This window comes from Durotheca rogersii (genome assembly GCF_024521655.1).
Source record: "Durotheca rogersii strain YMJ 92031201 chromosome Unknown GGS23scaffold_2, whole genome shotgun sequence".
Classification (NCBI taxonomy): domain Eukaryota; kingdom Fungi; phylum Ascomycota; class Sordariomycetes; order Xylariales; family Xylariaceae; genus Durotheca; species Durotheca rogersii.
In genome coordinates this window covers 1,233,400-1,260,963 of record NW_026251233.1, presented here as the reverse complement: position 1 = coordinate 1,260,963, position 27,564 = coordinate 1,233,400, and the positions used below count along the sequence as shown (strand labels likewise).

Sequence of the window (27,564 nt, the reverse complement as noted above, 5' to 3'; positions counted from 1 at the left end):
CTAGGTAGGTACCTAAGGAGGCCTGTCCGATACATGGGGGTAGAGACGGAGTGTATAAGGCGCCTAGACAAGGTACATGCAGCATGGAGTCAGGGGCACGGTACATACGGGGCACACCTCCGGTTCCCGGGTACCTACCTGCTAGGTACCTCCCCTTGTCGTCGATAAGTACCTACCTCCTCTAAGCACGTACTATAATGCGTTTGATAGGTACAGGACAGCCTAACCTGCCTTGGACACCTGTCCAGCCGACCTAATCTCTTACCTAACACACATCTTACACAGCTTGCTTGCTGTTGTCATCATACAACCCATCTCTCCTTCAACAAGCTTCCTTGCAAAGAGAAGCGCTGACATCACGGACTACCTCAAATCCCTTCCGGCTATCCTACCTCATCTACGCAGTAGCCGTTCTATCTCACGGCTTGCCATGTTCTTCCAGGGCAGTCTGCAAGACGGCATCGCCCTGGCTGTCCAGCAATCCAAGCTAGTGGCCTGTTTCGTGACCGGTAGGCTAAACGTACCAGAAACTGGGAAGGGTCTTTAGCTTACACTAATGTGCGGCCTAGACGATGGGGAAGAGAGCAAGCAATGGGAGAATGAATTTCTCACTGATGATTCGGTCGGTACCCTTCACATGTACACCGAGGGCCTGGTTAGAAGTTGACTCTTAGGGCCCAGCTGAAATTGTTACTCGAAAGCCAGGCCGTAGTGCTACGGCTCGCCGCCGGTTCCGAGGAGGCGGGTTTCTTAGAGGCGCTATTCCCTGTACCACAGAAGCCGACTGTGGTCGTCATCCAGTACGCGCTACGTCGCCCCGAGGGACAGCCTAGTTGGGAGCCTTAACGCTTACTCTTCTTACAGGAATGGCCAGCTGAAAGAGTATCTCCATGCAGGGACTACGAAAGAAGACTTTGTTCGCAGGATTGGGGTGGTTTTAAGGCAAGCAACGGGCCAAGGTCAACCGGCGGCACCAGCACCGGTCGCTCCGGCAGAACAAGCCATTGATCAGACTCTATCGCAACTCCCTTCCCGAAATCCGACTTCCACTTCGAGTAACGATCTTGATGACTTGTACGACGATGTACCGGCTATTTCTGGCCAGGCGCAGCGCGAGTTGGCTGACAGAAGAGCTGAGGAGGCAAAGGCCAAGGAGGAAAAGGAGGCAAAGGTTAAGGCAGAGAAGGAAGCAAAGGCTAAGGGAGAGAGAGAGGCAAAGGCCAAAGCGGAACGGGAGGCTCGCGCCCGGAAACTCCAGGAGGCCAACGAGAGCAACAAAAGCGGGTCATCTAGCAACCACGCTGCGGAGCGTTCCTACGCCGAAGAAATCAGACAGAAGAAGCTGCAGGCCGCCGAGGAGAGGAAGCGGATTCTGAAGCGCATCGAGGACGACAAGCTCGAGCGGAGACGGCGTGAAGTTGAGGAGAAGCAGGCCAGACTCCTGCTCAGCGGAATCACCCAGAGCGAGGACTCCCCAAGCCCGACATCTCCCACCTCCCTCCCTCGAAGACAAGGACCAGCTAGCACGTCGTCGAACGCAGATCACTGCAATATTCAGGTGCGGCTATTCGACGGGTCGACGATCCGCTCTCGCTTTAAGAGCGACAGCACGCTGGCCGGCGACGTCCGGGAGTGGGTCGACGCGGAACGCACCGACATCGACGAGGGGGGCAATGCGCCGCCATACACATTTCGGGTTGTCCTGACACCGCTCCCGAACCGGGCCATCCGGCCTAGCGAGGAATCCGAGACCCTCACCTCGCTCGACCTGGTGCCATCCGCTACGCTCGTCCTGGTGCCCTCGCGATATGCAGCCGCCTACGCCGGCGTCGCGGGGCCGCTCTTCGTCTGGAGAGGTCTCAGCTACCTGCTGGGCCTGTTCGGTACGGGCTACGGGCTTCTCATCGGTGCGCTCGGCGGGATCACAAGCATGCTGTTCGGCCGGGGAGGACGGCCACCCCGGACCCAGCGACGACGGGAGACGGGAGGCGAGGATATTTCCCTGCGAGATCTGCCCTCTGACAGTGCTTCCGCCTCGCGCATCAGGGGCTTTAGGAACCCCGACGACGAGAGACGGAACGCGCAACTGTACAATGGAAACTCGGTAAGTACAAGCCCCCGAAGCTCTATTATTACTCGCATGGCCACCTGCTGATAGGGGTGGTCCCTATGCATAGCTGAACTTTGAACCGCGAAGAGATGAAGATGAAGGTAATGATGGGAATGGTGGACGTGATTAGCCGCCCGGCATACTGTATCAGAAGCGAGAAGGAAGTCTCGGAACCCTGTGACTGTGACAGAGGTAGCATGGCCGTTCCCGATGTTGTCCCTGTTCACTATAGCACTCCCTAATGAGCGAACTCAATAGCATCGTGCGCCTACACCGCGTAGTAGAGGGTTGTATAAATATAATATACCTTGGACTGCATTTCCAGTCTATTCACCTGTATAAATAAATTTATGGCTAGCAATGAATGACGCGGCCTGGGCCTCGAACAATCTGCTCTCTTCATCTGATCCCACGGTGGGTAGAGATCGGCCCGGGATGTTTCCCCCTTTATCTGCTTTGCGGTACTTAAACCTATATGGAGATACCTATGACTTAGGTAGCCTCTACCGACTCTAAATGAGACGGGCTATCCGATATTGCACCGACTTAGGTGAATATGAATATACCTACCGGCTTACCGAGGTAATACACAACTCTATATCGAGGATGCAAGCAGCCCCAATATGACAATATTCGTAGATTTTGCATATCCCGGGCTCCCACCATGCATTACCTATCATCCGAGGCGGGGCTCTACTACAGGTACCTTGGGTACTTACATACCACTAACCCGGCTGTCGCGCAACCCCACCAACACTGATCATATACATCCACCACTACATGCACCGTCACTGGTGAACCAACCCTACCTACAACATACACACCCGCCTCATACCACACACGCATCACGTACACATTACATACACGGGAAACAAACGCAACGTCGGGAACCAATATGGCTGATGCAGAACTAGAGCAGGTGCGTTTACTACCACCTCTGGTTGATACTAGCTATCCGCGCTATCGCGAAACTAACGCCCTCTCAACCACTCGTACAGCTTCGCAAGGCGCGTCTGGAGCAGCTAAAGGCGCAGCAAGGCGCCGGCGCCGGCGGTGGCCAGCAAGGGCAGATGAGCCAGGCCGACCGGCAAAAACAGTAAGCCACCAACCACGCAGACTATCAGGCTCGAGAGCACACACGAGCTAAGCGTATGCTAACGAATTCCGGCGGCAGACAAGAAGGTACGTGAATCACCGCAAACCCACCCGAGTCTTTCCGGCACGCCCCTACCTCCCTCCCTAAGCCCGCCAGCGGCCCAAGCGGCCGGCGCGAGAAGAACGAGGACGCGACCACGCTAACGATGCTCGGGCGTCGCAGAGATGCGGCAGGCGATGATGGATCGGATCCTGGCGCCGGAGGCGATGGACCGGCTGAACCGGATCCGGCTGGTGAACGGGGAGCGCGCGACCGAGGTGGAGAACCGGCTGCTGGCACTATCGCAGATGGGCCGCCTCAGCGCCAAGGTGACTGAGGCCCAGCTCAAGGACATGCTCGCCACCCTCTCCGAGATGAAGGGCTCCGAGAAGATCGTCGTCAGCCGCCGCAAGGGGTGGGACGACGACGACGACCTGGATAACTTGTGACGTGGCGCGAGGGGGGAAAAGAAGGCTAATCGCCAAGGTCGTGGAGGGCCACGGCGGATAGGGGGTAAGGGTGGGCTACATATACAAGCTTACATAAGGGCGAAAAGGAGGAGGGAGGAGGGAGGAACCAGGAGTCCGCCAAAAATGGTGAGAAGAAAGGGAGATCAGAGGTAATGCCGGTGCCACATGGCTATCTCCCAACAAGTAGTACGCCGTAGCATCGCATGGCCCCCTATAAGACCACACGAAATGGCGTTTTCAAGGGCGGGGTTTCCAGTGGCATCAATGCTCTGTTCGCGGCCGCAACATTGGTCCGGCGATAACATACAAATTGCCGACGACACGCCCACCCCGTGCCCCCTTAAACATATATCCATTTCCTTTCCGTGCCTATCTCGCCGCTTAGCTCGGCATGTTCTGCTCGGCAGCCGTAGAAATCGCAGTAGGACCAACAGCGGCAGCGGGCGCAGCCCCCTCCGCGCGCCTCTTCCTCTCGGCGCGCTCACGCTTCCGGATCTCGCGCAGGTCGGGCGGGGTCTCGATGCCGAGGCGGCGGCGGAGCTCGCCGACGTCGGTCTCCATCTCCTCCTCCCAGTAGACGTTGATGACCTCGGCGGCGCGGAGCCCGTTGCGGAGGGCCCAGGGGCCGTAGACGGACCAGAAGCGGCGGCGCTCGGCGGGCTTGAGGGTGGCGACGGCGAGGAGGGAGAGGCCGGGCATGGGGAGGAGGGTGTTGGCGAACTCGAAGGCCTTGAGGGCGACCTCGCCCTCGCGCACGGTGGGCAGGCCGGTGAGCGCGTGGTAGAAGTCGTGGGACTCGCGGTAGCGCTGGACGACGTAGGCGCACTCCTCGTCGTCGACGTAGCGCACGGCGGCGCGCGTGTCCGGCGACACGCCCTCGCGGTCGAGCCAGGCCACGTACGTCGCGCCGACGGTGCGCGCCGGCAGCGCCCGCAGCCGCGGCAGGTCCAGCGACGCCGACGTCAGCCGCGGCCGCTCCCGCAGGATCCGCCGCCCCGTCGCCGACCCCAGCATCGCCCGCCGCAGCCGGTCCGCGAAGTACGGCGACGCCGTCGCCTCGCCCACCGCCGCGATCAGGTCGTCCCGGTACGGGTTCGCCAGCGACAGCACCCCCGCCCCCACCGCCAGCGCCACCCGCTCGAGGCCCGTCAGCGGCACGTGCCCCGGGTAGTTGGGCGGCGGCCGGTTGAGGACCGAGAACGGCCGCGCGCCGGAGCGGCGGGAAGGGCTGGGGGGTGCTACCCCGGATGCAGCCACCGCAGCCGTGACCGCAGCTGCGGGGGGCGGTAAGTAGCGGGTTGGTTGGAGCAGGCCATGTTTGGTCGAGAGTGATCGGACACGGGGCGTGAGAGCTTTCATAGTGCCGGCAGTTTGAGAGGCCCGCTGCCCTGCAGGCTATCCCCTGTTCTCGTCTTAATTCCCTCGTTCCTTTTCGTCCTTCCCTTTCTTACCCTCTCTCTTCTTATTTACACCATTGGCGATGTTTCTCTATTGGTGTGGGTTGGGGGGAGAAAGTAAGTACCTATGCTAGAAAGGTGTCCTTAGATTAGAAGTGCTACGCCGTGCCGGCACGCAACACATCGTATGTTGAGGGAGACGAGATAGAATGTGGCAGCTACTGGGAGCTTCAATTGTGGATGCAGTCATTCTGGGGTATCGCGGTACATGCATACATATCGGGCTTAGGGCATATGTAGTTATCGGATATCAGCAATGGTAGAGACTGGGGCTTTCCAGGCGGGTCTAGTATTAATCGATGACTCTTCATTGGCCACCGCCGCGCAGCTTTCCCGCAATCCCCGTTGGCAGTCGCGGGCGCACATGCAATTTCCTTCGGCCGCCATTGGATTGAGAGCAGAGGCGGCAGGTACACGACCCTGCTACGTACCTGCCCTGGTGGTGCCCAGGTGGCATACTGCATAAATAGACCCGCTCTTACGTGCATTTGTACCGGCATCATGCATATTCACTAAATCCGATTTTCCGGGGAGTCGGTCTTATGGAGACGCCCGCCTCGATAGTGTATTAGGTCCCCTCCCGTCCTCATCTATTAACCAACTTTTCTCCCGAGGAACAGAAAAGAATCTCTTTTTTTCTTCCTCCCAACTCCTCCATCCACGACGCGCAAGCACACCTGCCTGTACACCTACAGACAACCACCCCATCCGACACTTACCTACCGTCAATCAATCCATCCGTCAACTGCGCAAGCAACAATCACCAAGCCAATATGCCTCGCAACCGCTCCGCCGCCCGACCCGCTCCCTCTCGTCCTACCGTCCCTGCGCGGTCGCCTGCTCCCCAGCAGACACGCCCGGCCGCCACCTATGCGCCGGCTCACGGCGCTGCTCAGCACCCCCCCGCGGCCGCCGCTCCCCAGGCCTCGCAAGGTCCCGGCCTCTTCGGCCAGATGGCCAGCACTGCTGCGTACGACGCTCCCCTCCCCAACCCCAACTTCTAACCCCTCTCCACGCCCCTTCCCCTCACCCCCATTTCGAGCGTTTTTCTCTTCCTCTCTGCCCTCTCATTCCCCTTCTCCCTCCTCCCGAAGACTCCGTCATCAGTATCCGCAGCGATAGAATGTGTAAAAGAGACCCAGCGCTGACGCTACCTCTCCCAAATCAATAGCGGCGTCGCGGTAGGCTCCACCATCGGCCACGCCCTCGGCGGGCTCTTCACCGGCGGCGGCTCCGCGCCGGCCGACGCCGCCCCCCAGCAGTCGGAGGCCGCGACGGCGAACTACAGCCAGCAGCAGAGCAACAATTGCCAGGGTGCCGCCCTGAACTTCACGAAGTGCATGGATGACAACCAGGGCAACATGCAGATCTGCAACTGGTACCTCGAGCAGCTCAAGGCCTGCCAAGCCGCCGCCAGCCCGTACTAAGCAGCGCCCACCCCTCCCCCACCCGGGGGACGTTGGAAATCGACTCGGACTGGCGAATGGGACTACCATTCCACGTGTGCCTGCCTACTTCCCTGGTCGCCAAGCACCGGCTTGCCCTCAATGATCTAGAGAGGGCGCGCAGAAGGGAAGGGAAGGAGGAAGGAAGCGGAGGAGAGGAGGAAGACGAGGAGGATAGATGTACCTACTGGGTTTTGATGGGAGTGGCGTAGTATGGTAGAGATCGCAGACCAGTTGCTTGCTTGAGGATGTCTAACATCCCGTGACCAAGATAAAAAAATAAAAAGAGAAGAGTAAAAAACATGATCCAAGACCACCAATGTTCTCGAGTTCCCTCGTCTCCCTGACTTTAAAAAAAATTTTTTTTTTGATCCTAGGCTCGTGAACTTGACGGTCGGCTTTCGCAGACTGCGGGGTACGAGGTACCTGCTCTATAATATCTATCTGCACTCTCGATAGAGCTAGAAAACTCAGCTCAGAACCTCCTGTCGCCTACGCTGTTCTTATTTCCGCCCGTAGCCGGCGTAGCCGAGAGTCGCGCGTGGCGTACGGAGATATGCCTCAGAAGCACGGTGTTAGCGACGTGGGCTTGGCTGCGCGTTGAAAGCGGTCTACATGCATACGATGCCATACACCAAAGGGTTGAAGATATCTCAATCTCACTGGTATCTATTCCTACTAGCACAGAGAAGAAGAAGAAGGGGAGGTGCGGGGGGGACGGAGGGACAAGTTTGAACGTGTATCTCCATTCGTTTTACAGGCCCGTGGCGCGCCACGGTAGATGGGTAGGTTACCTTCTACGTAGATGCATATACATACATACATACATACATACATACATACACAACGACAAACAAAAAAAGGGAACGAGGCGCCGAGGCTCACGCATCCAAGTCGCCGTCGAGTTTGGGATCGAACACGTCCTGGCCGCCGCCGATCTTGTCGTCGTCCATCGTGTAGGGCTGGAGGCCGAGGGGGATGCCGAGGTTGAGCTCGCGGCGGCGGGAGTTGAGGCGGGCCTTGACCATGAAGACGGACATGGTGTTGTAGTGGCAGCTCAAGCCGAGCTCGCGGGCGCGGCGGACGAAGTAGCCGTTGAGGAAGTCGACGGGCGGCTCGAAGCCGCGGCGGACGAGCGAGATCCACTCGCTGTACCCGCTCACGTAGCGCCTCGACGTCAGCTTCCCCTTGAGGTAGCCGGCGAACCGCGGGCGGTTGAACCACTCGACGATCTCCGGGAAGTCGTGGAACTCGGGTAGCGCCGACACGATGGCCAGCGTCTCCCGGAGCATGTTCTCCCACAGGTGCATCGCGTGCTCGTCGTGCCGGATGTGGTCGAACCGGCAGCCCAGGATGACGGATATCGTGTCCAGGAGGGAGGAGAAGATCATCATCGGTAGCTTCTGCTGCAGGAAGAGGTGCCGAGGCAGGTTTACGGCGCCGAGCTCCTCGGCCGCGGCGAGAAGGGCGATCAAATGCTGGGTATGCCCGTAGCTGAGTGAGGTGGCGACACGTAAGGGTATGTCGGCGCCGCCGCCGTCATCTCTGGGCATGCCGTACAAGAACATACGACCCGGTGCGTGCTTTAGGGAGTAATAATCACTCGAGTGCTGGCCGAGTTTGTGGATGCTGTGGCAAAGCACGTAATTCGGCCGTAGGGCAGGGTTGGTGAAGACCTCTTCGTTCAATGCCTCCATGACCCCGAGCCCCGGGTGGACCAAGCAGACGGTTGTATGGCGGTCGATGTAGTACCGCAGGGAATAGAGGGTTGGGATTACGGCCCTCGTCGCCGTACTAACAACAATGTTGGTCATTGGAGATAAGTTGGAGAGAAACCTGGACCGAACGCGACGATGACCGATATATTCCGGGCAACGGATCTTTCTCGAGGACAGGAACTTTCCATTAAAGTCACGGATATCGATCGACCTACCCTCCTCCCCCCACTTGGTCATAGCCAGCATGTCGTGAGCCAGGATTTGGGTGGGGGGCAGGCCAGGTACGGCTGCGAGACTGTGGGCGAGGAGTTTAGCGTGTCGATCGATGCCTAGGATGAAGATCTTATTCGATTTTCTCGGCTTCTGGTCCCTTGTGTCCTTCCCGGTCTGGACTTTCCTTTTGGCCCGGGGCGGCACTTTTTTCATGACCTCTGCGCTGTAGAAAAGCGGCTCCGGGACCTGCTTGATGGAGGGGATGGACGGCACGATCCTGAAGTGCGGTGTTGTGAGGGATGAATGGCTTGAAATTCTCTCTTGGAACACGGCTACGGGATCCGGAGCCGGGGGGTAGTACAGAGGTAGATCCGGCCGGAAGTCATCGACCCGCGGCGCGCGGTTGGGCAGTTCGGCAGACGCTGCCGACAGACGTTTGCTGGCCCCCCGGCCGGCAGGGAGGTTATCGCGACTCCATGTGGCGGGCTTGTGGGGTATTCGCGCAGAGGCCCGCGCAAGCGGTTGATGGAGGTTACGGGAATACAGGATGGAGGATTTCCGCGTGATCTATCTACGTGTCATCGAGCGGGTTGGGGTCGACACGGCGAGGTCGCGAGCAGGATGCCAATCACTCTTGCGGCGGCCGATCCCTAGACATCTGCACCTAAGCCGAGTAGATATCGTATACGCAGATTAGGATGCAGCGATAGTGAGTTGGACTGGTGGATGGTGATGCAACAACGGCCAAAGCCGGGGGGGGAGGGAGGTGGGAGGAATGGCTGGAAGAAGGGGTGGGTGAAATCGTCTTTTTTTTTTTCATTCTTATTAGGGTCGTTCATGACGGTATTCCTATTCTCGGAGTGTGGGGTTGAGCTACCGCCGGTTACAGAATCCTTGAGCGTCAATTGGCCCAACGAGGAAAATATCCACATTAATCGAGGTCCATTGAGGCGCCTTTATCTAATCTAGCCTCTGAGGGTCTGCGGCACCGACACACGCATACACCTCCCAATATGCGATAACATTCTGCCCTCCCTTACCGCCGTAATTCTGCAACTGCAGGTTATTTTTGCCCCTTGCATTTCTCGCTACTCGGTACGTACTTCTCTCTCTTGTCTGAAGGTCTCTATCTACCTACTCATACAGCACCTCTTTTCCACTCGGGACATCGTTCAACAGACCGGAAGCCCGATCCCCTCCTTTCCCGCCTTCCCCCTCTCAATATGGAACCCGCAGACATTACGCCGCGGCTAGAAGAGCTAGACGATGAGCTCGACAACCTCGAGGAAGCTCTGCAGCCCATCCTCCACAACGTCTCGGATGTCGCCTCGAAGCTGCCCTTGCTCGACAAGGCCAAGCTGTATGTGCTCGTGACTTACTCCATCGAGTCTATACTGTTCTGTAAGCGCGTCGCGTCCAGCATCCACGTCCACAGCTAACCGCGCGCACAGCCTCCCTCCGGCTTAATGGCGTCAACCCGAAAGAGCATCCCGTCTTCCGGGAGCTGACCCGCGTCCGGCAGTACTTCGAGAAGATCAAGGACGTCGAGAATCCCCCGCCGAAGCCCGAGAAGCCCGAGAAGACGCTGAACAAGGAGGCTGCCATCCGCTTCATCAGGTCCGACCTCGCCGATAACAAGGACATCAGCACCAAGCTGAATGAGATGATCGCTCAGGAGCGCGCCAGGGCCGCTCTCCAGACTGCCGCCCAGGCCGGCGACAAGCGCAAGGCCGCGGGCTCCCGTGCGCCGCGCGGTGGCGATGATAACGACGAGTCGAGTGCGGAATCTGCCGCCGACGGCAAAGACGCCGAGGCGGGGGAGCCGCGCGGAAAGCGCAGGAGGGAATTGCGGCGGAATGGAAGGGAGCACGAGAGCAAGAAGAGCAAGAAGCTTTCCACCTGAGGCCCCCGAAGACCCTAGCCTCTTTTGATTTATTTCCATCGGCCATTCTGGGACGCGGGTGGGACGACGCTACATCGCGTCTCTATCCGCTTCCAGAGCGGTGGTTCGTGGAGTATAGGAGGAAGTTCAGGCGGGCGCCGCACGGCCCTGGTCCGAATATCAGAGTGGGGCGAGGCAAGTTCTCAGAGGTCCTGGCGCGGGATATCGAAGGCAGACGGCAACATAAAATCCGCCACGTCGAATTTGCGCGGCGAGCAACGTTATGCGAGTGGTAATTACTACCCGTGCATGCTATAGTCGGCTGGGGGACCAATCGATCACTGGACGGGCCCCCCTTTGTCCCGCTCAATGGTTCCGCCGACGAACTCTGCGGTGTTTGCCACCAATTATGTATTGATAAGGCCCTGGGGCCATCATGGCCTACGCAATATCGGCGGAAAAGAGGTGCTACCTCGCGGGACTGCTCCCCTGCGGGTCCGGGATAGCCTAGGAGGCTGACGGGCCAGGACGACCCGACTACCCTAGCTCGTCCTGCCACACCCAACTGGAGAGAATAAACTTATTGTTGAGTGATTGGCGACGTTTCTATGTTCAACCTCCACTCCCATGTACCAAAACCCTATCGCAACCTCCTGGGGCTTATACATGGTCCAGGTTAGATAGTTCCCCCCCTCGTAATACGCTGGGGCTTTTCGCCACTGCCTGTCATTACGTGGTACATAGCATTTGTTTGTGTTGTTGTGTGGTTGGTGATGCTCTGGGAACGCGGGGGCGACGGACAGGGTAGTCCGCATGGAGGAGAGAGCTAGAACACAAGCGTCGAGGAAAGGAGATAGGGGGCGGATGAGAACGCGTCCGGAGGCTACAGGGCGACGCCATCTTTCGCCCTCAATTCTATACGGCTTCGAGATAGCCCCTGCTCCCACGTTTAAGCTCCGACGTGGCCAAGGGCTCGCTACCACATATTTCAAGACTACGTTTACTGTGTACTCTCGAGCTAGATAGCGTGGGCGCAAGTGTCGCGAGGATCTAGCATCGCTGGCGGGATAAGGGGCGGAGGAGCCCGGGCGTATCTGTCGAGGTTTGAGGATGGTTTGGTGGGAGAGCGGGAGGTTCACGACAAGGAGATAAAAAGTTGAGGCGTGACTAGTCGCTCAGATGCGTACCCGGAGATTTTGCCCTCCCAATTGTCTAACGGCTATTGCCTCTATTGCGCAGATACATTCCACCCTCTCAATGCAGAGTCCAAATTGATATCTCGAATCTTTGACGGGCTGTTCCGTAGCCCCCACGGTTTACTACGAACCGCCAATACACTTGAGTCAATCACAGACTAGATAGACTCAATCTATTAGACCCTATTAGTAAAGAGAGCACCACCTAACATCTCTAGGGCCTGTATGCAGGATCAAATAAGAGTAAACCAATGTCGCGTAGGAAGCCATGTCTGCAGATCGCTACGTTGCCCAGTGACAATAGACGCTACCCCCTTGATAAAGAATAATCAGACTTTGCAGCTCACTCAGTGAGTCTAGGGCGCTTTTGAGTGCGTAGAAGGAAATGAGTAGAACACCTACGAACATCATGTCTAGCCGAGAGGCGTACCTAGGTAAGTATTAAATTCCGACTCGTAGCGTCGCCCGCGTTGGCTTGCACTCGGTAGGGGCAGCCGCTTTAACTACGAGCTATATGCACACTTGCCTTACCCCCCGAGGGCGTGATCTAACATAGTAAGAAGCAAGGAGAATAGCACATAAGCGCCGGGGGCGGGTCGATAGCAACGCGAATGGGTGGAATGCCTTTTGGAGGAGGCAGAGGCAAAGCCAAGACATGCAGATATGGGTTGTGGCACGAAACGCGCGCCAACGTGGACAGGATGTAGTAATACGGTGTAGGGAGACGTAGATCGACATAATACACCATTGTCCCAGCCTATCGTAGAATGGCGGGAGGTTTGACATGGTGTCTCACAGGTAAGAGCCCGAGGTACCGGTACTGTTAAACCGTTGCAAGGAGTTGACTTTCGTCCACCCGCTGTCTGCGGCGAACCGCGAACTCATAGCTCCCGTGATAAGAAACATTGGTCTCTGCCTTTTGGATAGACCCGTCGCGGGAATGGAATAGTACGCGCGACACCGTAAGCTTCTAATGGCAGCGATAAATGTGTGAGATGGACGAAGGCGAGAAAGGGGTCGCCAACCACAGGCCAGGAACGTCTTGGAGCAAGGACCGAACTCAGCAGATAAATTGGTCTCGTTCACCCACCGTGCGTGGGGAGAGTACGGTCTTAGCTTCGACGAGATAATACGGCCCTATGGAGGTGGAACGATAGTATCGGCTTCGAGAAGAGTATGCATGTACTTTCTAGACCGCCAGAGAAGCCAATCCCTAGGAGGATCGACCTGTGGAGATTAACGTGCTTAATTGGATGTATGTATTATAGGATCTACCCGTCCCGGCCTTGTTGCATCTTCGGCTCCCCGAGTGGCGTATAGGGCGGTCTTGAAGTGACGTGGCAACAGCAGCTTAGAGTTCGTGTAGGCTCTTGGGCGTGTATAAGGCAAGGTTCCGATTCGAGGACGAGCGTAGGACTCGAGCCACAAAATCTGCGAGGCCATTGACGAACCAAAGTCGATCCCGTACGCAAGACATAGATCTGGGCTTCTTAAGAGTGCGTAATCGAAGATCGTACATATGTCGGTAAAGCTATTTTCTCACGCAGAGATCGGTGCGAATTATCCACTTTTCCCCTGCTGTCACTTGCCGACCCTCGTGCTGAGAATGGTAAACGAATGTCCTTCCACTTCGTATTTACCAGCAGGAACGCGATCCTTGGGGGGGGGGGGTGTTACTTACCAATAAGCAGTCCTCTCCGTGCTTGTGGAGAAGAAGCATTCCGGTTTCGGGGGCAACAGCAATCTCTTCTTTTGCAGACTTTCGATCTAGAGGATAGAAGACCGTTTCTCCGCCAATACAGCCTTCAGCAGCTGAGGTCAAGTACAGCAACAGGGTCCATGTAGTTTTAGTCTGTACGGGACTAGAAGGTTCGCTGGGGGTGGGCAGCGCAACAAGGTTGGAGTCATCGTCTGTCATCACCCATTGGCCGGTTAGTACAGGAATAAATCGTGACATGTTGCGGGACGACGTCATGCTTGTCCCAATAACGATATCCATCCAGGGACATGGGCTGATGACAGGGTTGCGTCGTATCTTTAGCAGCATGGAGGCCCGACGCAGCCGCAAATTCATAGGCCTAAGCCATGAGACAAAAAACGATGCGGGCAACGACAAGCTAGACAGGGGGATGCCTGGCGTCTCGGGAATGCTGGAGGTTGCGAGAGCGGGATACCGTTATGGGATGACTTGTGATGCCTGGTTGAACATAGGAGCCATGGTTTGCGAGGGCCACTATCGCTTAACCCGATATGGACGAGAGACAGAGGCAGAGAAGAAGGGGAGGCCTACAGTGGCAGTCGAAGTATTGGTTCTTCGAGTAACGATATACTCGGATGTTGGGGTTCAAGCCCACCACTTCCCCGCCCCTGTCGTCTGCATCAGTGCTGTCGGCCCATCTATCAGATATATGGAGTGACGAGACTGGTTGAGGGGGTGGTGGTGTGGCGCGGTGAGATGAGACTGTCGCTAACCACACATGTTTGAACGATGCCTCCAGTAGGGCGTCCCGGAGGCCTGTCTCCGCCCAGAGTCGTTGCGAGAAGGCCGGGTCGTCGACTTGAAATCTATCATTGACCCTCACTGCCTCCCCGCGCTTGGGCCGGCCAGGGGTGGTGGTCAGAGGCAGCGTCCTGAGGAATGTGACATAGTCTCGACACAAGCTTCTCGGCCAGAAATTCCGCACGAGGACGATCTTTTCCTCGAGGCCTGGGACGGGTGCCTCTGGGGCGAGAGGCACTACTGGCAAGGTTAGCCTGAACGGCGGCCAGCTCGGGCGAACTACAGCGGCCGCCGGAGGCCGCGCTGAAGACTGATTCTTCTTGGCTGATCTATCCTTGGCCATAATAGCAGTACTGTGTACCTCCCGTACTTCTACCGCAGGTTGGTGAGCCCCAGCGTCCAGTGCTGTACAAGCGTCGTTCTAGCCAAGGGAGGTTGTACGGAGTTTGGTTGGAGTTGGTGGGAACAATGCGAGTGGGATAGACGCCAGAGATGCGTTGATGTGGACATGTATGCATGTAGGTATGCGGTACATACCTAGGTCTGTTAGGTGGTAGATATCCTTATTCCGGAGTTTCCATCTGGCTAAGATGGACCGATCTCGTACTGCTTAGTTACCTAACGAAAAGGCCTCCCTACCACGTAGTACGTACATACATATGCATCTTGGGACGGGACAGCTGCCGTAGACCAATCCATCCCCCATGTAACCCGGATGAATATCTGCCTAACTATGTATGCATAGAGGTCCCTCCCGGAGGTATACGGTCGAGGCAACTGCCAATGAGAGCACCCGCTGTATAGGTACCTAAGCCCGCATGTCGCGTAACTACATATCCACCGTAGCATCATGCCCATATCCATACCAATGCAAGAAAGGTATTTCTCGCAGGCGCCTGCCGTCCTATACCTATCGTTGCCTTTCTATCACGATTCACCAACACCGGCACCGACGTAAACGCCAACCCAACCGCCACCGTCGCCCACAAAATATAGAGATGTCCGCCTACTATATGTGCTTGCAGCTAAACCGCCCCTCCCCCCCTACACATGTGCGCACGGCAAGTCTGCATGCCACCTCTTCCCCGCGGGCAGCCACGCCGACGTCGCTGGTACCCAATGTCCCGCAACCCCTTGAGCAGCTGCCAGCAAGTTGGCTGTAACACATCTGGTTGTGAACTCCTATCCGGATGTTCCGGCCAATGCTATTACCTACCCAACATACCAGCTTCGGAATTGGCCCGAACAAGCAAGCAAGCAACTAGGTAAAACCGGCTGAGGGAGGAGGGCTGGTCGGATTCTTTCACCGCCCCATCCGCCCCGTAAGCCTAGGATATGAGAGACACAAATCAGTCGAGCCGCAGGCACTAGCGAAAGGAGGTCACTATCAGCGACTAGTTATGAATAATTACTCATTAATTCCGGATCACGCTACCCTCAGCTCCGGACTCCAATCAACAGGCCACGACAGCGTATCTATGAGCCCATTTTCTGGGGTCCTGGCCTGATTCCCTCCATTCCCGGTGCCTAACACTCTCCAGAGCGAGCCGGAAGTGAAACCTGGAACCAACCGGGGTACCGGCCGCGATGTTGCTGAAGATTCGACCGGTTCGGAAAACTCCGCCCCCGCACCTTTGCGCCGTCGAGGACGTAGCGCTAAAAATTGCTTTGATCGTCGCCTATCCTTACGAAATAAGACGAAGAACAATGTCTATACATACCTACATACGCTGAGCTCTTTTAGCTATGTGAGTGATGATGCCGGGGACATCGTCCCGCATAGTTTCATCAACCCTCATTACAACCTCGTCCCGTGCTCGCGGAGGATTTAAGCATGAGCAGATTCACGGAATATTGCGAGTGGATTGTTACGGCCCGGAAATGCCTGGATGGGGAACCGCCTCCCGGTCACCTGGCGAAGTTCCGGCTAGGCAGACTAGTCCAGTTTCCACTGCGCGGGATCGAGCCGTCCCGCCGCGTGGCCCAATTCTACCAGGAGCTCCTAGGCGAGATCGAGCAGTCCAGGTTGGATGACACGCGAAAAAGACTGTATAGGAAGTTCACCAGAAGGGTCGTCGCGGCCCACGTTGCTGTCGAAGAAGTCAAAGTACCCATCGGGACGGTCTCGAATCTTCGGAAAGCTCTAGCTCGCCTCTCCGCCGCACTCAACCTGATCATCACCCTCAAAGACTACGACGACGAGCACCCCGTCCACTGGTCAGAAGTCTTCCCGACCGAGAGCATGCCGCTCAAATCCTCTCCCGATAGACTTTGGCATGACTTTAAGCTGGAGAGCATCCGGCCGTGTCTGGTGTGCCTGGTGCGGATTCTGCGGCTCGTGCTTCCCGACTTCACAGATATGTGGGACGAATGCGAAGCGAGTTTGACGGGAAAGCAGTGGATCTTGCTGTTCGTTCTCGACTCCCCAAAGTCCCAGAAGAGATCGACCTCGCCGCGCCTACTGAAAGGGAGCGATCTACTAGCGGTCCGGGCCGACATGCCAACTTAGGCCCTTATGCCGCAGCCCGAAAAGACCGAGGCTTGGCGAGTTAGCCAGCTCGCGTCAACAGATGCAGTGCAGCAAGTTGCGAGAATCGGATCCAGACTGCGATAGTTGCTGATCGAGGTTGGAGCGGGTAGACGAATCGAATGAGCGATGACGGATATGGCGAGTTAGGAGGCTCGTACACCATCTGCGGCCTACCCCATATCTAACCCCCCCGTCTGGCCATCGTCGTGCTGCGGGCGAGTGGGGTCGGGCTTAATTCGACCCCATACGTTCGCGCCGAATACAGCGCTGGAGTGCTCGGTGCCGAACATGGGAATCGATCTGGGGCCATGAGGTGCTGGATGGAGGCATACTTGCTTGTATACACGCCCATACATGCTTAGAAGGACGTAAGCTAGATGAGTCAGGCCTCTGCTGCCCGTGGAGGGTATTAGGTAATTTTTCAACACGACCTGCCCTTGGTAACTGAAACCTCAGGTACCTGAGGCTTGAATGGGTACATGGATAAAAGGTGCCAGAGGTATCGGGTAGATACCTCGTGTGTGATTATGACGTGTACTGTGTACATGATGCAGGTAGCCAGGTACGCCAGGAGGAGGTACCTACCTTCTATAATTTTGAGGTCAAATGTACATGCATTAGAGGTACTACGCAGTACCATCAGCTTATATAGTACAGACACGGGACGCCCCCACGAAACGATTTTGAGGAGAGAGCCGACGGCACCTCCGTAGACGCCAAGGAGGTGAAAAAAAAGCCACACTTCCCGCCCCCCACTAAAAGCCAACATCAATTACCTACAACTTCACTTGAATACAACTTCACACACACATGCAACATACCTACCTAAGGCAATAATCCAAGCTACATGGGGCTCATGCTCATGCGCTCTTCGCGCGAGTCAGACGAGCCACGGCCGTTTCGTGGCATCTTCTCTCTCGCCCACACGTCCCACCCCAGCACCCAGGCCTAGCTCTGGGCCCTGGTCTCTCGTGCTCCCCTAGGCATTTCCGGCGCAGAGCAAAGTTGACTGTAGACGGCCGATGTGGTCCTTTGGCACTACTATGACCATGGCAAACGACCGTGAACCTTCCCCGGCTGCCTCTCTGCCTTCACGGTCTTCCCCGCCTCCGCAGTCTGTCCAGCACCCAATGTCACCGTCTCGACCCCGCCCGTCGCTGCTGTCCCAGCGCTCGCTGAAACAATTGGGCCTGTTATTTGCCGGCGCAGGCTTCCTCGCTCTCTCGACCCTGATCACGAGGCGTGCCGTGGCGCGGAAGCGCAAAATTACCACGCCGCCCTTCTACCAGCAGAGCAACCGGCCGGTTAGTACGATGGCGTCTGACGGCTCTGTTATAGCCATCGAGGCGATGAGTCTGGCGACGCTTAATGTCATGAGCTTCGCCATAATGCTTACTGGTGGCTTTTCGTGGGCATTCGACGTCTCAAACCTCGACGATTTAAGGAGGCTGGCGCGGAGGCATGTTGGCCCTCCGGGTGGTCAAACCGACGAGGAGTCAGAACGGGAGGTCGAGGAGTGGGTGGCTAGGGTCCTATTAAGGAAGGAGCAGAAGGCAAAGGAAGCCAGATCATCGAAGCAGGATGACGAGTAGCCGGCCCGAGTGGTTCGGGCTGGCGAGGAGGGGGGGGGGGGGGGGGGGACGGGGGGGGCTCAGCACCTGGAGCAAGTATGCTGCTACCCGACATGGGTAGTGGCCAACGCCACGCATGCCCGCCGGCTTCTACGGTGAACCTCGCTCGATATGCTGGCCATCTGGCGATTTCGAGCTGCGTGTTCGGGAGACGTCACTCCGTTAAGCGAGATTCTGTCACAGGCACGCCACCGCGCCCGAGTCGAGACTTGGAATATGCGCACTGTGACGCGCGAGCGAGGTATGTACATACATACCTACGCGTTTAGCTGCCTACGGTCGTTTATGACCCTATCATCATGCACGATATCAAAGTGACGAGATCCCCAGCCGGCCATTCATCCTTCCCCCGTTGCCTGCCGTTTCTATGTTGTACATATTCACCATCTCGATACCACCCGGCTACATCTTGCCCGAACTCGGTGACTGGGGTTGAACCCTCCCACCACGCTGGTGGCGGCTGTTGAGCATTCTCGACCTGGTTTACACCGCCTTATCTCCTCAGGGTTCTTCTGTCCTAGGCTGTTGGGCTAATTAGGTCTCGGGTCAACCCATGCCGCGAGCGCGTAATAGAAACTGTGGTGAGACTACGACGTCAACCCCGCGCTTGGACAAGACCTGGCTGCTTCGCCTTCTTGCTCATCTCCACAGGTCTCGGACGGGACCACCGACATCGTTATGTGATTTAACGCACGGGCTCTACCCGAGCTATAGCCTAGGCCGTACGTGCGTTAACATCGGCATCCTCATCGGAGGAAGATACGTGCACTATTTACGAATATCGTCAACAAGCGTCTCCGTCTAGCCTTAGCCCTTGCGTAGCCTGGAAAGCAGGTCGACACGATAACTATGGGCTTGTTAGTCCCTAGGAATGGGCCGGTCGATATGGCCGAGTATCATATACCCGTCCGGAAATACCATTGGACCCATCAAAACACCGTCGTCGAGTCCCCAGTCCTCTGTCTAGACCCTCCCCCATCGGCGCTCATCGTTCGCCCGTTAGAAGGACTCAATGAGAAGGAACCCCGGATACTAAGCGACGCCTCTGGCTTGAGAGACGACATTCGCGGCGGAGAATACGCGACGGAGGCACATGGTGTCTTGGTCTCGACGGATACGCAAACTAAACGCTTCCCCGTCTGGGTGCCCGTACACAGCTACAGATGCAAAGAGGATGAGGTCTACGTTGTGAACCTGACGACGTTCGAGGTTTCCACTACCCCAGTAGCTCAGGTATGCTGGGTTGCTGGGTTCGAGGCCCCGGATCGCAGCTTATACACCGTGATCGGTGCTCCGAGAGACACGTTGCGGGCAACGCGGGTTCTGGTGCTCGTTCAGCAGCTTGGGCTTCCGGGGAAAGCTAGGCTCGCCCTTGTGGATCCTTCAGAGCTTGCAACGTTCGACGAAATCGGCCCGGTTCAGAAGAAGGCCTTATTCGAGTTGCAGCTGAGAGCCATCCTAGCTAGAACCAATTCACCCTTACTTATGCTTTCGGACGTCTTGCGTGTCTTCTCGTCGCCGTACAAGTTCGAACGTGGCAGGCGTGCCTTGGATGAAATTCTCGACGAAGATCTCGGGGTTTCCCGCGGTCTCCCTTCCAACTATAGCTCCGGGGATAGCTTTGACGGTCTGAGTGACGACGACTTAAGCGACGACGATTCGTCGTATGACAAGCTGACATACGCCGGGCTGGTAGAGTCTCCGAGCGTAGGTTCTTTCCGAATGCCACCCCTCGCTGTTGGATACTGAAGGCGTTGGCAGAGCTCCTATAGTTGCGACTGTAAATACGCGCTTCTGTGCCCGACATATTACGACCCGCGACCGAGCCACCGCCACGGAACGGATGACGAATGCGCCCTTGGGCGCGCCCATGCGAAACACTGCATCTTTGCAGACCACTCGCCGGGGGAGTGCGTCATTTCCGGTGAGGCGCATGAGCACTGCGTCCACCCGTCGTCCGAGTTCGGGCTGGAGTCCGAATTCGAGAAGCTATTCGGCGTGTCGTGCCTCGCCGACGCCGACGCCCTCCTCGAATGGATGGGCAGCACGGATAGCAGCGCGTATGGTCAGTCGGACGCCGAACCGGCGCCCGCCGACTCGCCGCCGTCTATAGATTCACATCAGGATCCGGATGCGGAGTCAATGATCGTCGGCTACCGGCCCGGGGCCATGGGTTCGCTCGATGCGCTCTTCCAGGGACCGGTATGGGGCGCTCGTATGGACTTCGGCGCGTGCTCGTCGCCAGAGCCACCAGATCTACTATTCTAACTTACTCGATGGGACAACATCGGTGGCGGGACGAGTGATGGGACGCCTATACTACGGATTTATTTACGCGAGGAGATCGACCTTTTCCTCTTTCGTCGTCGGGTCTACCTACCTACTTTAGCGACTGCGACATATTCCCCGCCACCACCCTTTCTTTCACTTGCTCTCGAGCATTGACATGTTCGAGTGCCTAGTTCTTCGTCGAGAGACGAGACCGGAAATACCTAGGAATAGAGCTATGTATACAAACGCGCTCCGGACCGGACACATACAGGCTACAGAAGGAGGGCTAATGGGCGGCATTTTTAAGTGCGTTTTTTTTTTCTTGCTCGAACGTACGGGGCGGTAATTGAAAAAAAAAAAAAAAAAAAACAAATGTGATAGGAGAGAGAGAGGAGGAAAAGGAGGGGGGGGGGGGGGGGGGGGGAGGGGGATTTGTCCAAGATCAAGTTCTCAATTAATAACGATGAAATCGGATACATCATAATAATCAAGCCTCGCGGCCCCCTTCTACCGATGGGAGGAGAAATGATCTATCGTATATGCCTGCTACCTCATCACGTTGTACATATGCCGACGCGACGTAGGACAGCAACCAGCACGGCAATGGCTCCCGAGAGGCGGAGGAGAGGGGAGAGGGGGGGAAGATGTTACGGGCTTGGGTGCTACGCCAAAGTCGCACTTCGAATCCAAGTCCCGGGGCCGAGAGGCGTTTTATTAATTTAGGCACCTCGTAGATGAAGCTATCCGTACATGCTCCCCCGCCGGTTGTTTGCCGGGGGGAACAGGGGGGAAGGCCGTAGTACCTAGATCTGAGAGCAAGCAAGCGGAAAATACCAGCTCCGCGACACACACACACACACACGCAGCTGTCGGACATCCGTGAGCAGGGTGAGATTCCCCCCCCCTTCCCTCCCCTTCCAAAAAAACCGCAGACACCGCCCAGCCGCGCCGCGCCAGCCTGGGCACTCTGTATTGGGATTCCTTCGACGCTTTCCCCCCGTTTCTAATTCTCCGACTCCGACCGCGCGCTGACTGGCGCCGGCGGCAATGCCATGCTATTTTAATACCTCCCCCCTTCCCCCCTCTCTCTCTCTCTCTCGCTTTCTCCCTCTCAACTTTGAGGCGACGGCGCGTGGGCGCCGGGACTCGCGACACGGCGTAGCGCCACGGGCCTGCGTCTCTCCGCAAGCTAGCTGCACGACGCCGAGAGAGCGCGCGGCGTTGCGCTGGGGGCCCGTACTCGGCTCGTGAGAGCCTCCGCTCGCGAGATTCGCTCCGTCGTCTTCCGTCTCTGCTCTCGTTTTCGGTCGGGCATTGCGATTTCGGTCGGCGCCGTTCGTTCCTCAGCTAGCCCCCCCTTCTCCCCCCCCGTAGTTCGTCATCGTCCCTCTCTTCCTCCTCTCCCCTCGTTCCCCGCCCTCCCGCGCGCTTTACCGCGAATTGGCAGCGCCCGCGTCCGCGTTCCCGTTCCCGTCGCTAACCCCCTGCCCCTGCCCCTGCCCCCGCCCCGGACCCGTAGCGGTGCCCTGCTCAAAGCTGCCGCGGCGGCCCCAGTTGCGGGGCTGGTGCTTGAGGAAGGCGCCGACGGCGCCGAGGTATCCCTCGTGGCGCAGGAAGTAGGCCTGCTTCTCGCCCTTGCTCCAGAACTTGATGGCGTAGCTCAGCGTGTTCATGGTCTGGGGGTGGCCCCGGATGAAGGACCCGCCGAAGTAGATGCGCGACAGACCGTGCACCTGCGACTGCAGGTACGCGATCTGGCCGATGTTGTTGCTGATCGCGTATAGCAGCGAGCGCGAGATGTCGGCGCTCGAGAAGCGTGAGCGCGCGAACTCGCTCGCTCGCGACGACGTGGGGCGGCTGGGTTGTGTTTGGGAAGATGACGTCGTCGTCGTCGCCGCCGCCGTCGGGGAGGAGGAGTTCTGCTGTCGTCGACGATTCTGCTCGTCGCCGTTCGAGAGCCCGCCCATCTCCTCGGCTTCGCGCTCCGCCTCCCGCTTCATGCGGAAGACCTTGCCGAAGGAGCTGGCGATCGTCGTGCTCTTAAGCCCGATCCTGCCGTAGTCGGTGCCGTAGATGTCGCCGACGAGCATGTCCACCTTGGCGTTATCACCGTGCGCGGCCATATCCAGCATCTCATCGAACGACTCGGCGGGCGTTAGGAGTGATAGGATGCCCCAGAGGGTCCCACCTCCGAGGGACGTGCCGCCTACGCGCTCGTACGTCCGCGGCCCGGAAACTTTGAGCATGCTAACACCAGACCCTATGTTGACGAGCATATATGGGTAAATGTCGGCACGGGGAGTGGCGAAGTGCATGGGGTCGGTCTCGGAATACGTGAAGACTTCACGAGGTATTTCGGTGATGAAGAAGTCGAGGCCTGCCGATACATTAGCACGGAACTTGTGGGAACTATCGCGGTCTGCGCAAATTTGGTCCTACCTATGATCAGGCACTCCATCTCGTCTTCCCGTAGGACGTCGACGCCGAGTCGCTCCCGTATCCGGTCGTAGAATTTGTACGAGCCGCCCCCCGTCGCCATCACGCACAGCTCGCCCGGCGTAGACCCATTGAGTGCGAGCTGGTTGTCTTTGAGGTGTCGCATGAACTCGATGCAGTCGTCGACGCGGTCTGTCTCGAAAGATAGAAAGTTCAGCCTCCCACCCGGCTCGGTCGAGTGCGGTTCGCGGGAGAAGTAGACAAGCTTGGCCAGCGAGCCGCCAATCTGGCAATGGGGGGTGAGAATGACGGCCAGCATAGGTTGTAGGCTATCTGGGTGGGGAAACCTACGTCGACGGCGATGTGGCTGATAACAGCCGTGTGATTGGGGAGCCGGATATCCTTCGTCTCGTAGTAAGCGGCGCCGCCGGACGGGGACACGTTGGCGGGGGTGCCAGGCTGCTCGGGGGTATCGACGATGAACGCGCCCTTGACGTTGATGCGGACAGAGCCGGGGTGTATGATAGTGCTATCTATCTCGGCAGTGCTAGTCATAGTCCGCGGCCGTCTGGCGTCCCGCTTCCCGGCGGCGCCCGAATCGTCGTCGTTGTGACGGTCGTCGATCGCCCCCTCGGCCGGATGGACACCTCCAGGCATCTTCTCGCTTTGTCCGTGTCGCGTCGGAGCGGGCAGTGTGTTCTAGGGTCTGAGCAGGTGGGCGAGGCAAGAGGAGCGCAGCGGTATGCAGAGGGAATTGGTATACCAGGCTTCGGCCGGCATTAGAAGCCTACGAGCGCAGAGAGACCAGGGCGGCATGAATCCGAGAGACGAATCTAAGCTCGAAGCTGAGGTGAGGTGTATGCGGCGGCGACGGAGAGGGCGCGAGCAATTGGTGCATCTGGAATTGACAGGAAAGTGTAGGGAGAGGCAGACGGGCTGAGAGGGAATGTCTACGAAGCTAATGGCGAGTTAGGTTCTGCGCAAGACCATGGCTACGGGAGAAGGGAGATTTCCTCAAAATAGGAGCGCGATTTGGAGCTGGCGGGCTGGGGACGGATGGATGTGTCCTGGTGACGATCCGATTTTTCTTATGTCCCCGGAGGGTTTTTTCGTCGACTCACGCAGGTACCGTCGATTCCACAAAACTAAAATCTGTCTGATCGAGTACGGAGTCACGTCTGTACAGATACCCGCTAGATACGTCCATCGTCCGCAAACAGGACCTACTTGGGGATGTACTGTGTGGTATATGGGAAGTGACTAGCCTACCTTATGAGGTATTGGACCCCCTCACGCATACAGGGAAGTACCTACCTAGATGAGTACCTACGATAGGCAGGTACTACCAGGTAGCGGGCGGGAATGCCACTAATAATAGCGGGTAACGAGGTAACAGGCGAGGGCGGGGTGACGCCGCCTATGAGTAGGTCTTGAATTAGAGTGATGTCAGCGCCCCGTCAGTGTGTCAGCCCCGGGCAGGCAGCTCCATGCATGCTCAGTAACCGCGGCACCTGCAGCCGCCAAACCCCGGAGCGGAGCCGAAACCGTGCCGAGCCGAATCTGCCAATGCTGATTGCAGGTACCTACCTCTCTCAAGGTACCTACTTCAAGGTACCTACCTAGGTACCTCTCAGGGCACTGTCTTGGCAATTCCGCTCCCCATCCATCCATCCCGGAGAGAGGACCGAGATCGGTCCTTACGACACAGGCCCTATTCCGTCCCTACGCCGACACGTCTACACGCCTGCTTCTATTCTCGTCTCTGCCAAATTCTCTTCCGCCCCCCACCTACTTTAGCCTGCCTCGCCCCCATATACCAGGTACCTAAGGTAGGTACCAGATCACCAGTGCTTCTCGGAGATGGGCACCGTGTTCACATCCACGCCGTCCTTGAACCACCTCTCCTCCTCGCTGATCTTGACGTCGTTCCCACTCACTGGACACGAGGGGGTTAGTTAAGCCAAGCAGCCTCTCGATGGTGCTTCAGGTAAGAGAGGGAAAGCCGCGTCTTCTTGGCAAGTGCACCTACTCTGCCTCTTCCGCATCAGCCCGTCGGGCGCGAACGTCCAGTCCTCGAGGCCGTAGGTGCGCCACCACTGGCCCGTGCCCTCGCCGTCGCCGTCGCCGCCGGGCTGCCACCACTCGTACCAGAACTGGACAGCGATGCGGTCGTCCGAGAAGGCGAACAGCTCCTTGCGCAGCCGGTAGCGCTGCTCGCGCGCCCACTTGGCCGTGAGGAAGGCCTCGATCTCGTCGCGCCCCTGCAGGAACACGTCGCGGTTGCGCCAGACGGAGTCGGGCGTGTAGGCGAGCTTGACCTTGGCGGGGTCCCTAATTGTGTTTCCATCAGTGCCATGTTTTCTTTTGCTATCTCTTCCCCCACCAGCTTCTGTTGTAGTTTCTTTTAACGAAATCCCCGGGAGGGCATACGTGTACGCACCGGGTGTTCCAGGCGTCCTGGGCCGCTTTCACCTTGACCTTCGCCGTCTCCTCGGTGAAAGGCGGGTACGGGGGCTTTCCTTGGGTTCTGGTCGCCATCATGTTTGCCAAAATTTCTATATTTCTTCTTCTTTTCGCCCGGTCTGCCTGTCGTAAAGGTTCAAAATGCAGTATGGGGTTGAAGAATGATGCTGGATAGCCTGGAGCTGAAACCGCTTATGTATTGATCGAACGGTTGTAATAGTCTTGATCCCAGGTTGGGTGAAAAGAGACCAAACTACCCAGCGCTAGCATGTACGGGAAGAGGCAGGGCAACTCAACCGGTAATTTGCAGTGAAGAAGCCCCCCCGGGAAGTGGATGTTGGTCTAGCTCTGAGGCGTGGCACACGTGTTCGGGATTTACGTTCGGCAGTGTTGATTCGTGGCCTTTCGGAAATCTGGGAGGCCGCGCAACCAATTCCCAGTAACGTCGAAAGGAGATGCCGACTGGCGGCAGGCTACGGGGTCTGCGAAGGTAAGTTGGTAGGTAAGAGAGTACGGAGTCGACCGACGTCGATATTGCGGTGGCGATATTTCGTAGACCGAGTCGCTTTAAGGGCGCGCACGATGTAATGCACCCACCCGGTCGGACCGCTTTGTTGGTTGAGATGTTTTGGCTCCGGCCTGGCGCTTCGGACTATCTGCGTCGCGGGTAGAGGAGGAGAGCATGGGTCTGAGACTTAGTGGACGAATGGCTAGATGGAGGGACCGCGACCGGACAACTCCATGCTGTTTTTCTTCTCCCTGCCTCCTCTTCTCTTCTCACCACGCGTTCTCGCTCTTTGTCGCTCCGTCTCTAGCCTACGCAGTCTTGTGTACCTCGAGTATCTGACGAGGGAGTGATCATCCTCGAAGTCAGTCGGCTCGGACAGGCTTAGGGCAAGATCCTGTATAGGATGGCAAGGGCCATTCGATGTTCGGATGTGATTAGGAAATCATTATGCCATCGGCCGTGGTTTGACTCATAAAGGGGTCACGTCTGCTTATTTTCTGGGCGTTGTGTGATGGCAATAGCGTCGGCCGGATGGTTGCTGTCGTGTCTTATACCCCCCGGCCCGACTCGGCGAGGTGTCGAGAGCGGACGTAGACCCAGACCGGTGGTCGTTTACGTGTTCATCTACTCACTCGTCCGTTGATCCCGTGTCTTTTTTTTTCTTTCCGAAACAAAACGAATGGAAGGCAAAGTATCAGATTCGGTAAGGATAGGTATAGGCAAGTAAGTATTGCAAATGGCAACGAGAAGGCAATACCGTCTCTAGCTTGCGTGCTTAGGTGTATTTGGAATTGCCTCTAGTTTCGTGAGGTGAGAAGCGGAAGACCGCCAAGGGAGAGAATGCCCGGTTGCGTGTTGGTAGGTCCGAGGTCGCATCGATGTCGATTGTCGCAGTATTCCAAATACCTCAGCTGAAGCGCCTAATGCAAGGCAAATAACACAAATAAGTGTTTAGCTATCTAGCTCCCTGGCCTCTTCGTCACCCCGGCGGTTACGCCAACCCGTTACGAGTTAAGCCGGGCTAGAGGATATTCCAAATACTCACATGTCGGCGAGGGAGCCGGCCTCAGGCATAGAGCCCCCTTTTACGTGATGTGAGAGATAGATGTTTCCACCACCTCTGCTGGAGGTAGGTAGGTAGATATATCGGATCTGCGCATGTGATAACCCGCGCTGCCTGCATACCTTACTTAGGTACCTAACCTAGGTGCGTCCCCCCCCACCTGTAGCCGCTTCTATCAGTTTCGCGAGAGGCGAGGTTCCCGGGTTATGCTCTTTCGATATCGGCCACGTCCCCTGTTTGGGTCTGGGGGGTGTTCATTTTATGCCGATGGTTTATTACTAGGATGGTAAGGGGGAGATGGATACCCACAGACAACAGCTGCTGGCTCAAATATCCGGGGATAGGGCAAGCTCCAATTGACGTGACGACTGCGGAAGATGCGGGACGGTCTGACAGCGATGACGGAAGGGGCCAACAATGGATAGGTACCTCCTAAGGTGGGTGACCTAGGTACCTAACCTCAACCTGTGGCATGGACCTTAGAGAGTGCGCAAGTAACATAACCCAGGCCGTTTTTTTATCATTGCATGCCTACG

At 57.2% G+C, this 27,564-nt stretch overlaps 12 protein-coding genes across 12 annotated transcripts; 7 read left to right on the top strand and 5 right to left on the bottom strand.

Moving 5' to 3' along the window:
- Window positions 1-89: 89 nt before the first annotated feature.
- On the top strand, window positions 90-2,355 carry GGS23DRAFT_177802 (uncharacterized protein). Its single transcript, XM_051511609.1, has 5 exons — window positions 90-509; window positions 570-622; window positions 682-800; window positions 865-2,104; window positions 2,178-2,355. The coding sequence occupies exons 1-5, from the start codon at window positions 431-433 to the stop codon at window positions 2,238-2,240; spliced, it is 1,554 nt and encodes a 517-aa protein (XP_051376147.1). The 5' UTR covers window positions 90-430; the 3' UTR covers window positions 2,241-2,355.
- A 474-nt stretch (window positions 2,356-2,829) lies between these two features.
- Window positions 2,830-3,740, top strand: GGS23DRAFT_177728 (double-stranded DNA-binding domain-containing protein). Its single transcript, XM_051511607.1, has 4 exons — window positions 2,830-3,029; window positions 3,109-3,206; window positions 3,285-3,292; window positions 3,429-3,740. The coding sequence occupies exons 1-4, from the start codon at window positions 3,006-3,008 to the stop codon at window positions 3,692-3,694; spliced, it is 396 nt and encodes a 131-aa protein (XP_051376146.1). The 5' UTR covers window positions 2,830-3,005; the 3' UTR covers window positions 3,695-3,740.
- On the bottom strand, window positions 3,634-5,326 carry GGS23DRAFT_548396 (Coq4-domain-containing protein). Its single transcript, XM_051515145.1, has one exon. The coding sequence runs from the start codon at window positions 5,072-5,074 to the stop codon at window positions 4,097-4,099; it is 978 nt and encodes a 325-aa protein (XP_051376145.1). The 5' UTR covers window positions 5,075-5,326; the 3' UTR covers window positions 3,634-4,096.
- Window positions 5,327-5,945: 619 nt separating this feature from the next.
- Window positions 5,946-6,599, top strand: GGS23DRAFT_592747 (uncharacterized protein; the record flags this gene model as incomplete). The annotated part of the gene is made up of 2 exons (XM_051517927.1): window positions 5,946-6,142; window positions 6,344-6,599. The coding sequence occupies 2 exons, from the start codon at window positions 5,946-5,948 to the stop codon at window positions 6,597-6,599; spliced, it is 453 nt and encodes a 150-aa protein (XP_051376144.1).
- Window positions 6,600-7,343: 744 nt separating this feature from the next.
- Window positions 7,344-9,332, bottom strand: GGS23DRAFT_548394 (uncharacterized protein). The gene has a single exon (XM_051515144.1). The coding sequence runs from the start codon at window positions 8,759-8,761 to the stop codon at window positions 7,499-7,501; it is 1,263 nt and encodes a 420-aa protein (XP_051376143.1). The 5' UTR covers window positions 8,762-9,332; the 3' UTR covers window positions 7,344-7,498.
- Window positions 9,333-9,771: 439 nt separating this feature from the next.
- GGS23DRAFT_592745 (Sas10/Utp3/C1D family-domain-containing protein) lies at window positions 9,772-10,451 on the top strand (the record flags this gene model as incomplete). Its single annotated transcript, XM_051517926.1, has 2 exons — window positions 9,772-9,949; window positions 10,000-10,451. The coding sequence occupies 2 exons, from the start codon at window positions 9,772-9,774 to the stop codon at window positions 10,449-10,451; spliced, it is 630 nt and encodes a 209-aa protein (XP_051376142.1).
- A 2,333-nt stretch (window positions 10,452-12,784) lies between these two features.
- On the bottom strand, window positions 12,785-14,634 carry GGS23DRAFT_177594 (uncharacterized protein). Its single transcript, XM_051511606.1, has 4 exons — window positions 14,099-14,634; window positions 13,917-13,993; window positions 13,308-13,537; window positions 12,785-13,226 (listed from the first exon to the last, which is right to left on the bottom strand). Exons 1-4 carry the CDS (start codon window positions 14,467-14,469, stop codon window positions 13,158-13,160), a joined length of 747 nt encoding a protein of 248 aa, XP_051376141.1. The 5' UTR covers window positions 14,470-14,634; the 3' UTR covers window positions 12,785-13,157.
- Window positions 14,635-15,625: 991 nt separating this feature from the next.
- On the top strand, window positions 15,626-16,856 carry GGS23DRAFT_177573 (uncharacterized protein). Its single transcript, XM_051511605.1, has one exon. The coding sequence runs from the start codon at window positions 15,961-15,963 to the stop codon at window positions 16,633-16,635; it is 675 nt and encodes a 224-aa protein (XP_051376140.1). The 5' UTR covers window positions 15,626-15,960; the 3' UTR covers window positions 16,636-16,856.
- A 499-nt stretch (window positions 16,857-17,355) lies between these two features.
- On the top strand, window positions 17,356-18,276 carry GGS23DRAFT_548385 (uncharacterized protein). The gene has a single exon (XM_051515143.1). It carries the CDS (start codon window positions 17,679-17,681, stop codon window positions 18,246-18,248), a length of 570 nt encoding a protein of 189 aa, XP_051376139.1. The 5' UTR covers window positions 17,356-17,678; the 3' UTR covers window positions 18,249-18,276.
- A 654-nt stretch (window positions 18,277-18,930) lies between these two features.
- On the top strand, window positions 18,931-20,633 carry GGS23DRAFT_177560 (uncharacterized protein). The gene is made up of 2 exons (XM_051511604.1): window positions 18,931-19,994; window positions 20,049-20,633. Exons 1-2 carry the CDS (start codon window positions 19,137-19,139, stop codon window positions 20,553-20,555), a joined length of 1,365 nt encoding a protein of 454 aa, XP_051376138.1. The 5' UTR covers window positions 18,931-19,136; the 3' UTR covers window positions 20,556-20,633.
- An 831-nt stretch (window positions 20,634-21,464) lies between these two features.
- On the bottom strand, window positions 21,465-24,003 carry GGS23DRAFT_177514 (fumble-domain-containing protein). The gene is made up of 3 exons (XM_051511603.1): window positions 23,346-24,003; window positions 22,998-23,280; window positions 21,465-22,935 (listed from the first exon to the last, which is right to left on the bottom strand). Exons 1-3 carry the CDS (start codon window positions 23,649-23,651, stop codon window positions 21,989-21,991), a joined length of 1,536 nt encoding a protein of 511 aa, XP_051376137.1. The 5' UTR covers window positions 23,652-24,003; the 3' UTR covers window positions 21,465-21,988.
- Window positions 24,004-24,750: 747 nt separating this feature from the next.
- GGS23DRAFT_177456 (DUF1348-domain-containing protein) lies at window positions 24,751-25,837 on the bottom strand. The gene is made up of 3 exons (XM_051511602.1): window positions 25,435-25,837; window positions 25,024-25,325; window positions 24,751-24,930 (listed from the first exon to the last, which is right to left on the bottom strand). Exons 1-3 carry the CDS (start codon window positions 25,533-25,535, stop codon window positions 24,836-24,838), a joined length of 498 nt encoding a protein of 165 aa, XP_051376136.1. The 5' UTR covers window positions 25,536-25,837; the 3' UTR covers window positions 24,751-24,835.
- Window positions 25,838-27,564: the final 1,727 nt, after the last annotated feature.

Excerpts from the sequence above, each read along its gene's own strand:
- GGS23DRAFT_177802 (XM_051511609.1), top strand. The coding sequence starts at position 431 with ATGTTCTTCCAGGGCAGTCTGCAAGACGGCATCGCCCTGGCTGTCCAG. Across the intron at positions 510-569 it reads AGTGGCCTGTTTCGTGACCG|ACGATGGGGAAGAGAGCAAG; the intron begins GTAGGCTAAACG and ends TGTGCGGCCTAG. Across the intron at positions 2,105-2,177 it reads AACTGTACAATGGAAACTCG|CTGAACTTTGAACCGCGAAG; the intron begins GTAAGTACAAGC and ends CCCTATGCATAG.
- GGS23DRAFT_177728 (XM_051511607.1), top strand. The coding sequence starts at position 3,006 with ATGGCTGATGCAGAACTAGAGCAG. Across the intron at positions 3,030-3,108 it reads CTGATGCAGAACTAGAGCAG|CTTCGCAAGGCGCGTCTGGA; the intron begins GTGCGTTTACTA and ends CCACTCGTACAG.
- GGS23DRAFT_548396 (XM_051515145.1), bottom strand. The coding sequence starts at position 5,074 with ATGAAAGCTCTCACGCCCCGTGTCCGATCACTCTCGACCAAACATGGC.
- GGS23DRAFT_548394 (XM_051515144.1), bottom strand. The coding sequence starts at position 8,761 with ATGAAAAAAGTGCCGCCCCGGGCCAAAAGGAAAGTCCAGACCGGGAAG.
- GGS23DRAFT_177594 (XM_051511606.1), bottom strand. The coding sequence starts at position 14,469 with ATGGCCAAGGATAGATCAGCCAAGAAGAATCAGTCTTCAGCGCGGCCT. Across the intron at positions 13,994-14,098 it reads GCATCGTTCAAACATGTGTG|GGGCGGGGAAGTGGTGGGCT; the intron begins GTTAGCGACAGT and ends TGCAGACGACAG. Across the intron at positions 13,227-13,307 it reads ACGGAGAGGACTGCTTATTG|CACGAGGGTCGGCAAGTGAC; the intron begins GTAAGTAACACC and ends TACCATTCTCAG.
- GGS23DRAFT_177573 (XM_051511605.1), top strand. The coding sequence starts at position 15,961 with ATGAGCAGATTCACGGAATATTGCGAGTGGATTGTTACGGCCCGGAAA.
- GGS23DRAFT_548385 (XM_051515143.1), top strand. The coding sequence starts at position 17,679 with ATGTGGTCCTTTGGCACTACTATGACCATGGCAAACGACCGTGAACCT.
- GGS23DRAFT_177560 (XM_051511604.1), top strand. The coding sequence starts at position 19,137 with ATGGGCTTGTTAGTCCCTAGGAATGGGCCGGTCGATATGGCCGAGTAT. Across the intron at positions 19,995-20,048 it reads GGCTGGTAGAGTCTCCGAGC|AGCTCCTATAGTTGCGACTG; the intron begins GTAGGTTCTTTC and ends AGGCGTTGGCAG.
- GGS23DRAFT_177514 (XM_051511603.1), bottom strand. The coding sequence starts at position 23,651 with ATGCCTGGAGGTGTCCATCCGGCCGAGGGGGCGATCGACGACCGTCAC. Across the intron at positions 23,281-23,345 it reads TCAGCCACATCGCCGTCGAC|ATTGGCGGCTCGCTGGCCAA; the intron begins GTAGGTTTCCCC and ends CCCCATTGCCAG. Across the intron at positions 22,936-22,997 it reads GATGGAGTGCCTGATCATAG|GCCTCGACTTCTTCATCACC; the intron begins GTAGGACCAAAT and ends ATGTATCGGCAG.
- GGS23DRAFT_177456 (XM_051511602.1), bottom strand. The coding sequence starts at position 25,535 with ATGATGGCGACCAGAACCCAAGGAAAGCCCCCGTACCCGCCTTTCACC. Across the intron at positions 25,326-25,434 it reads CAGGACGCCTGGAACACCCG|GGACCCCGCCAAGGTCAAGC; the intron begins GTGCGTACACGT and ends AAACACAATTAG. Across the intron at positions 24,931-25,023 it reads GCTGATGCGGAAGAGGCAGA|TGAGTGGGAACGACGTCAAG; the intron begins GTAGGTGCACTT and ends CCTCGTGTCCAG.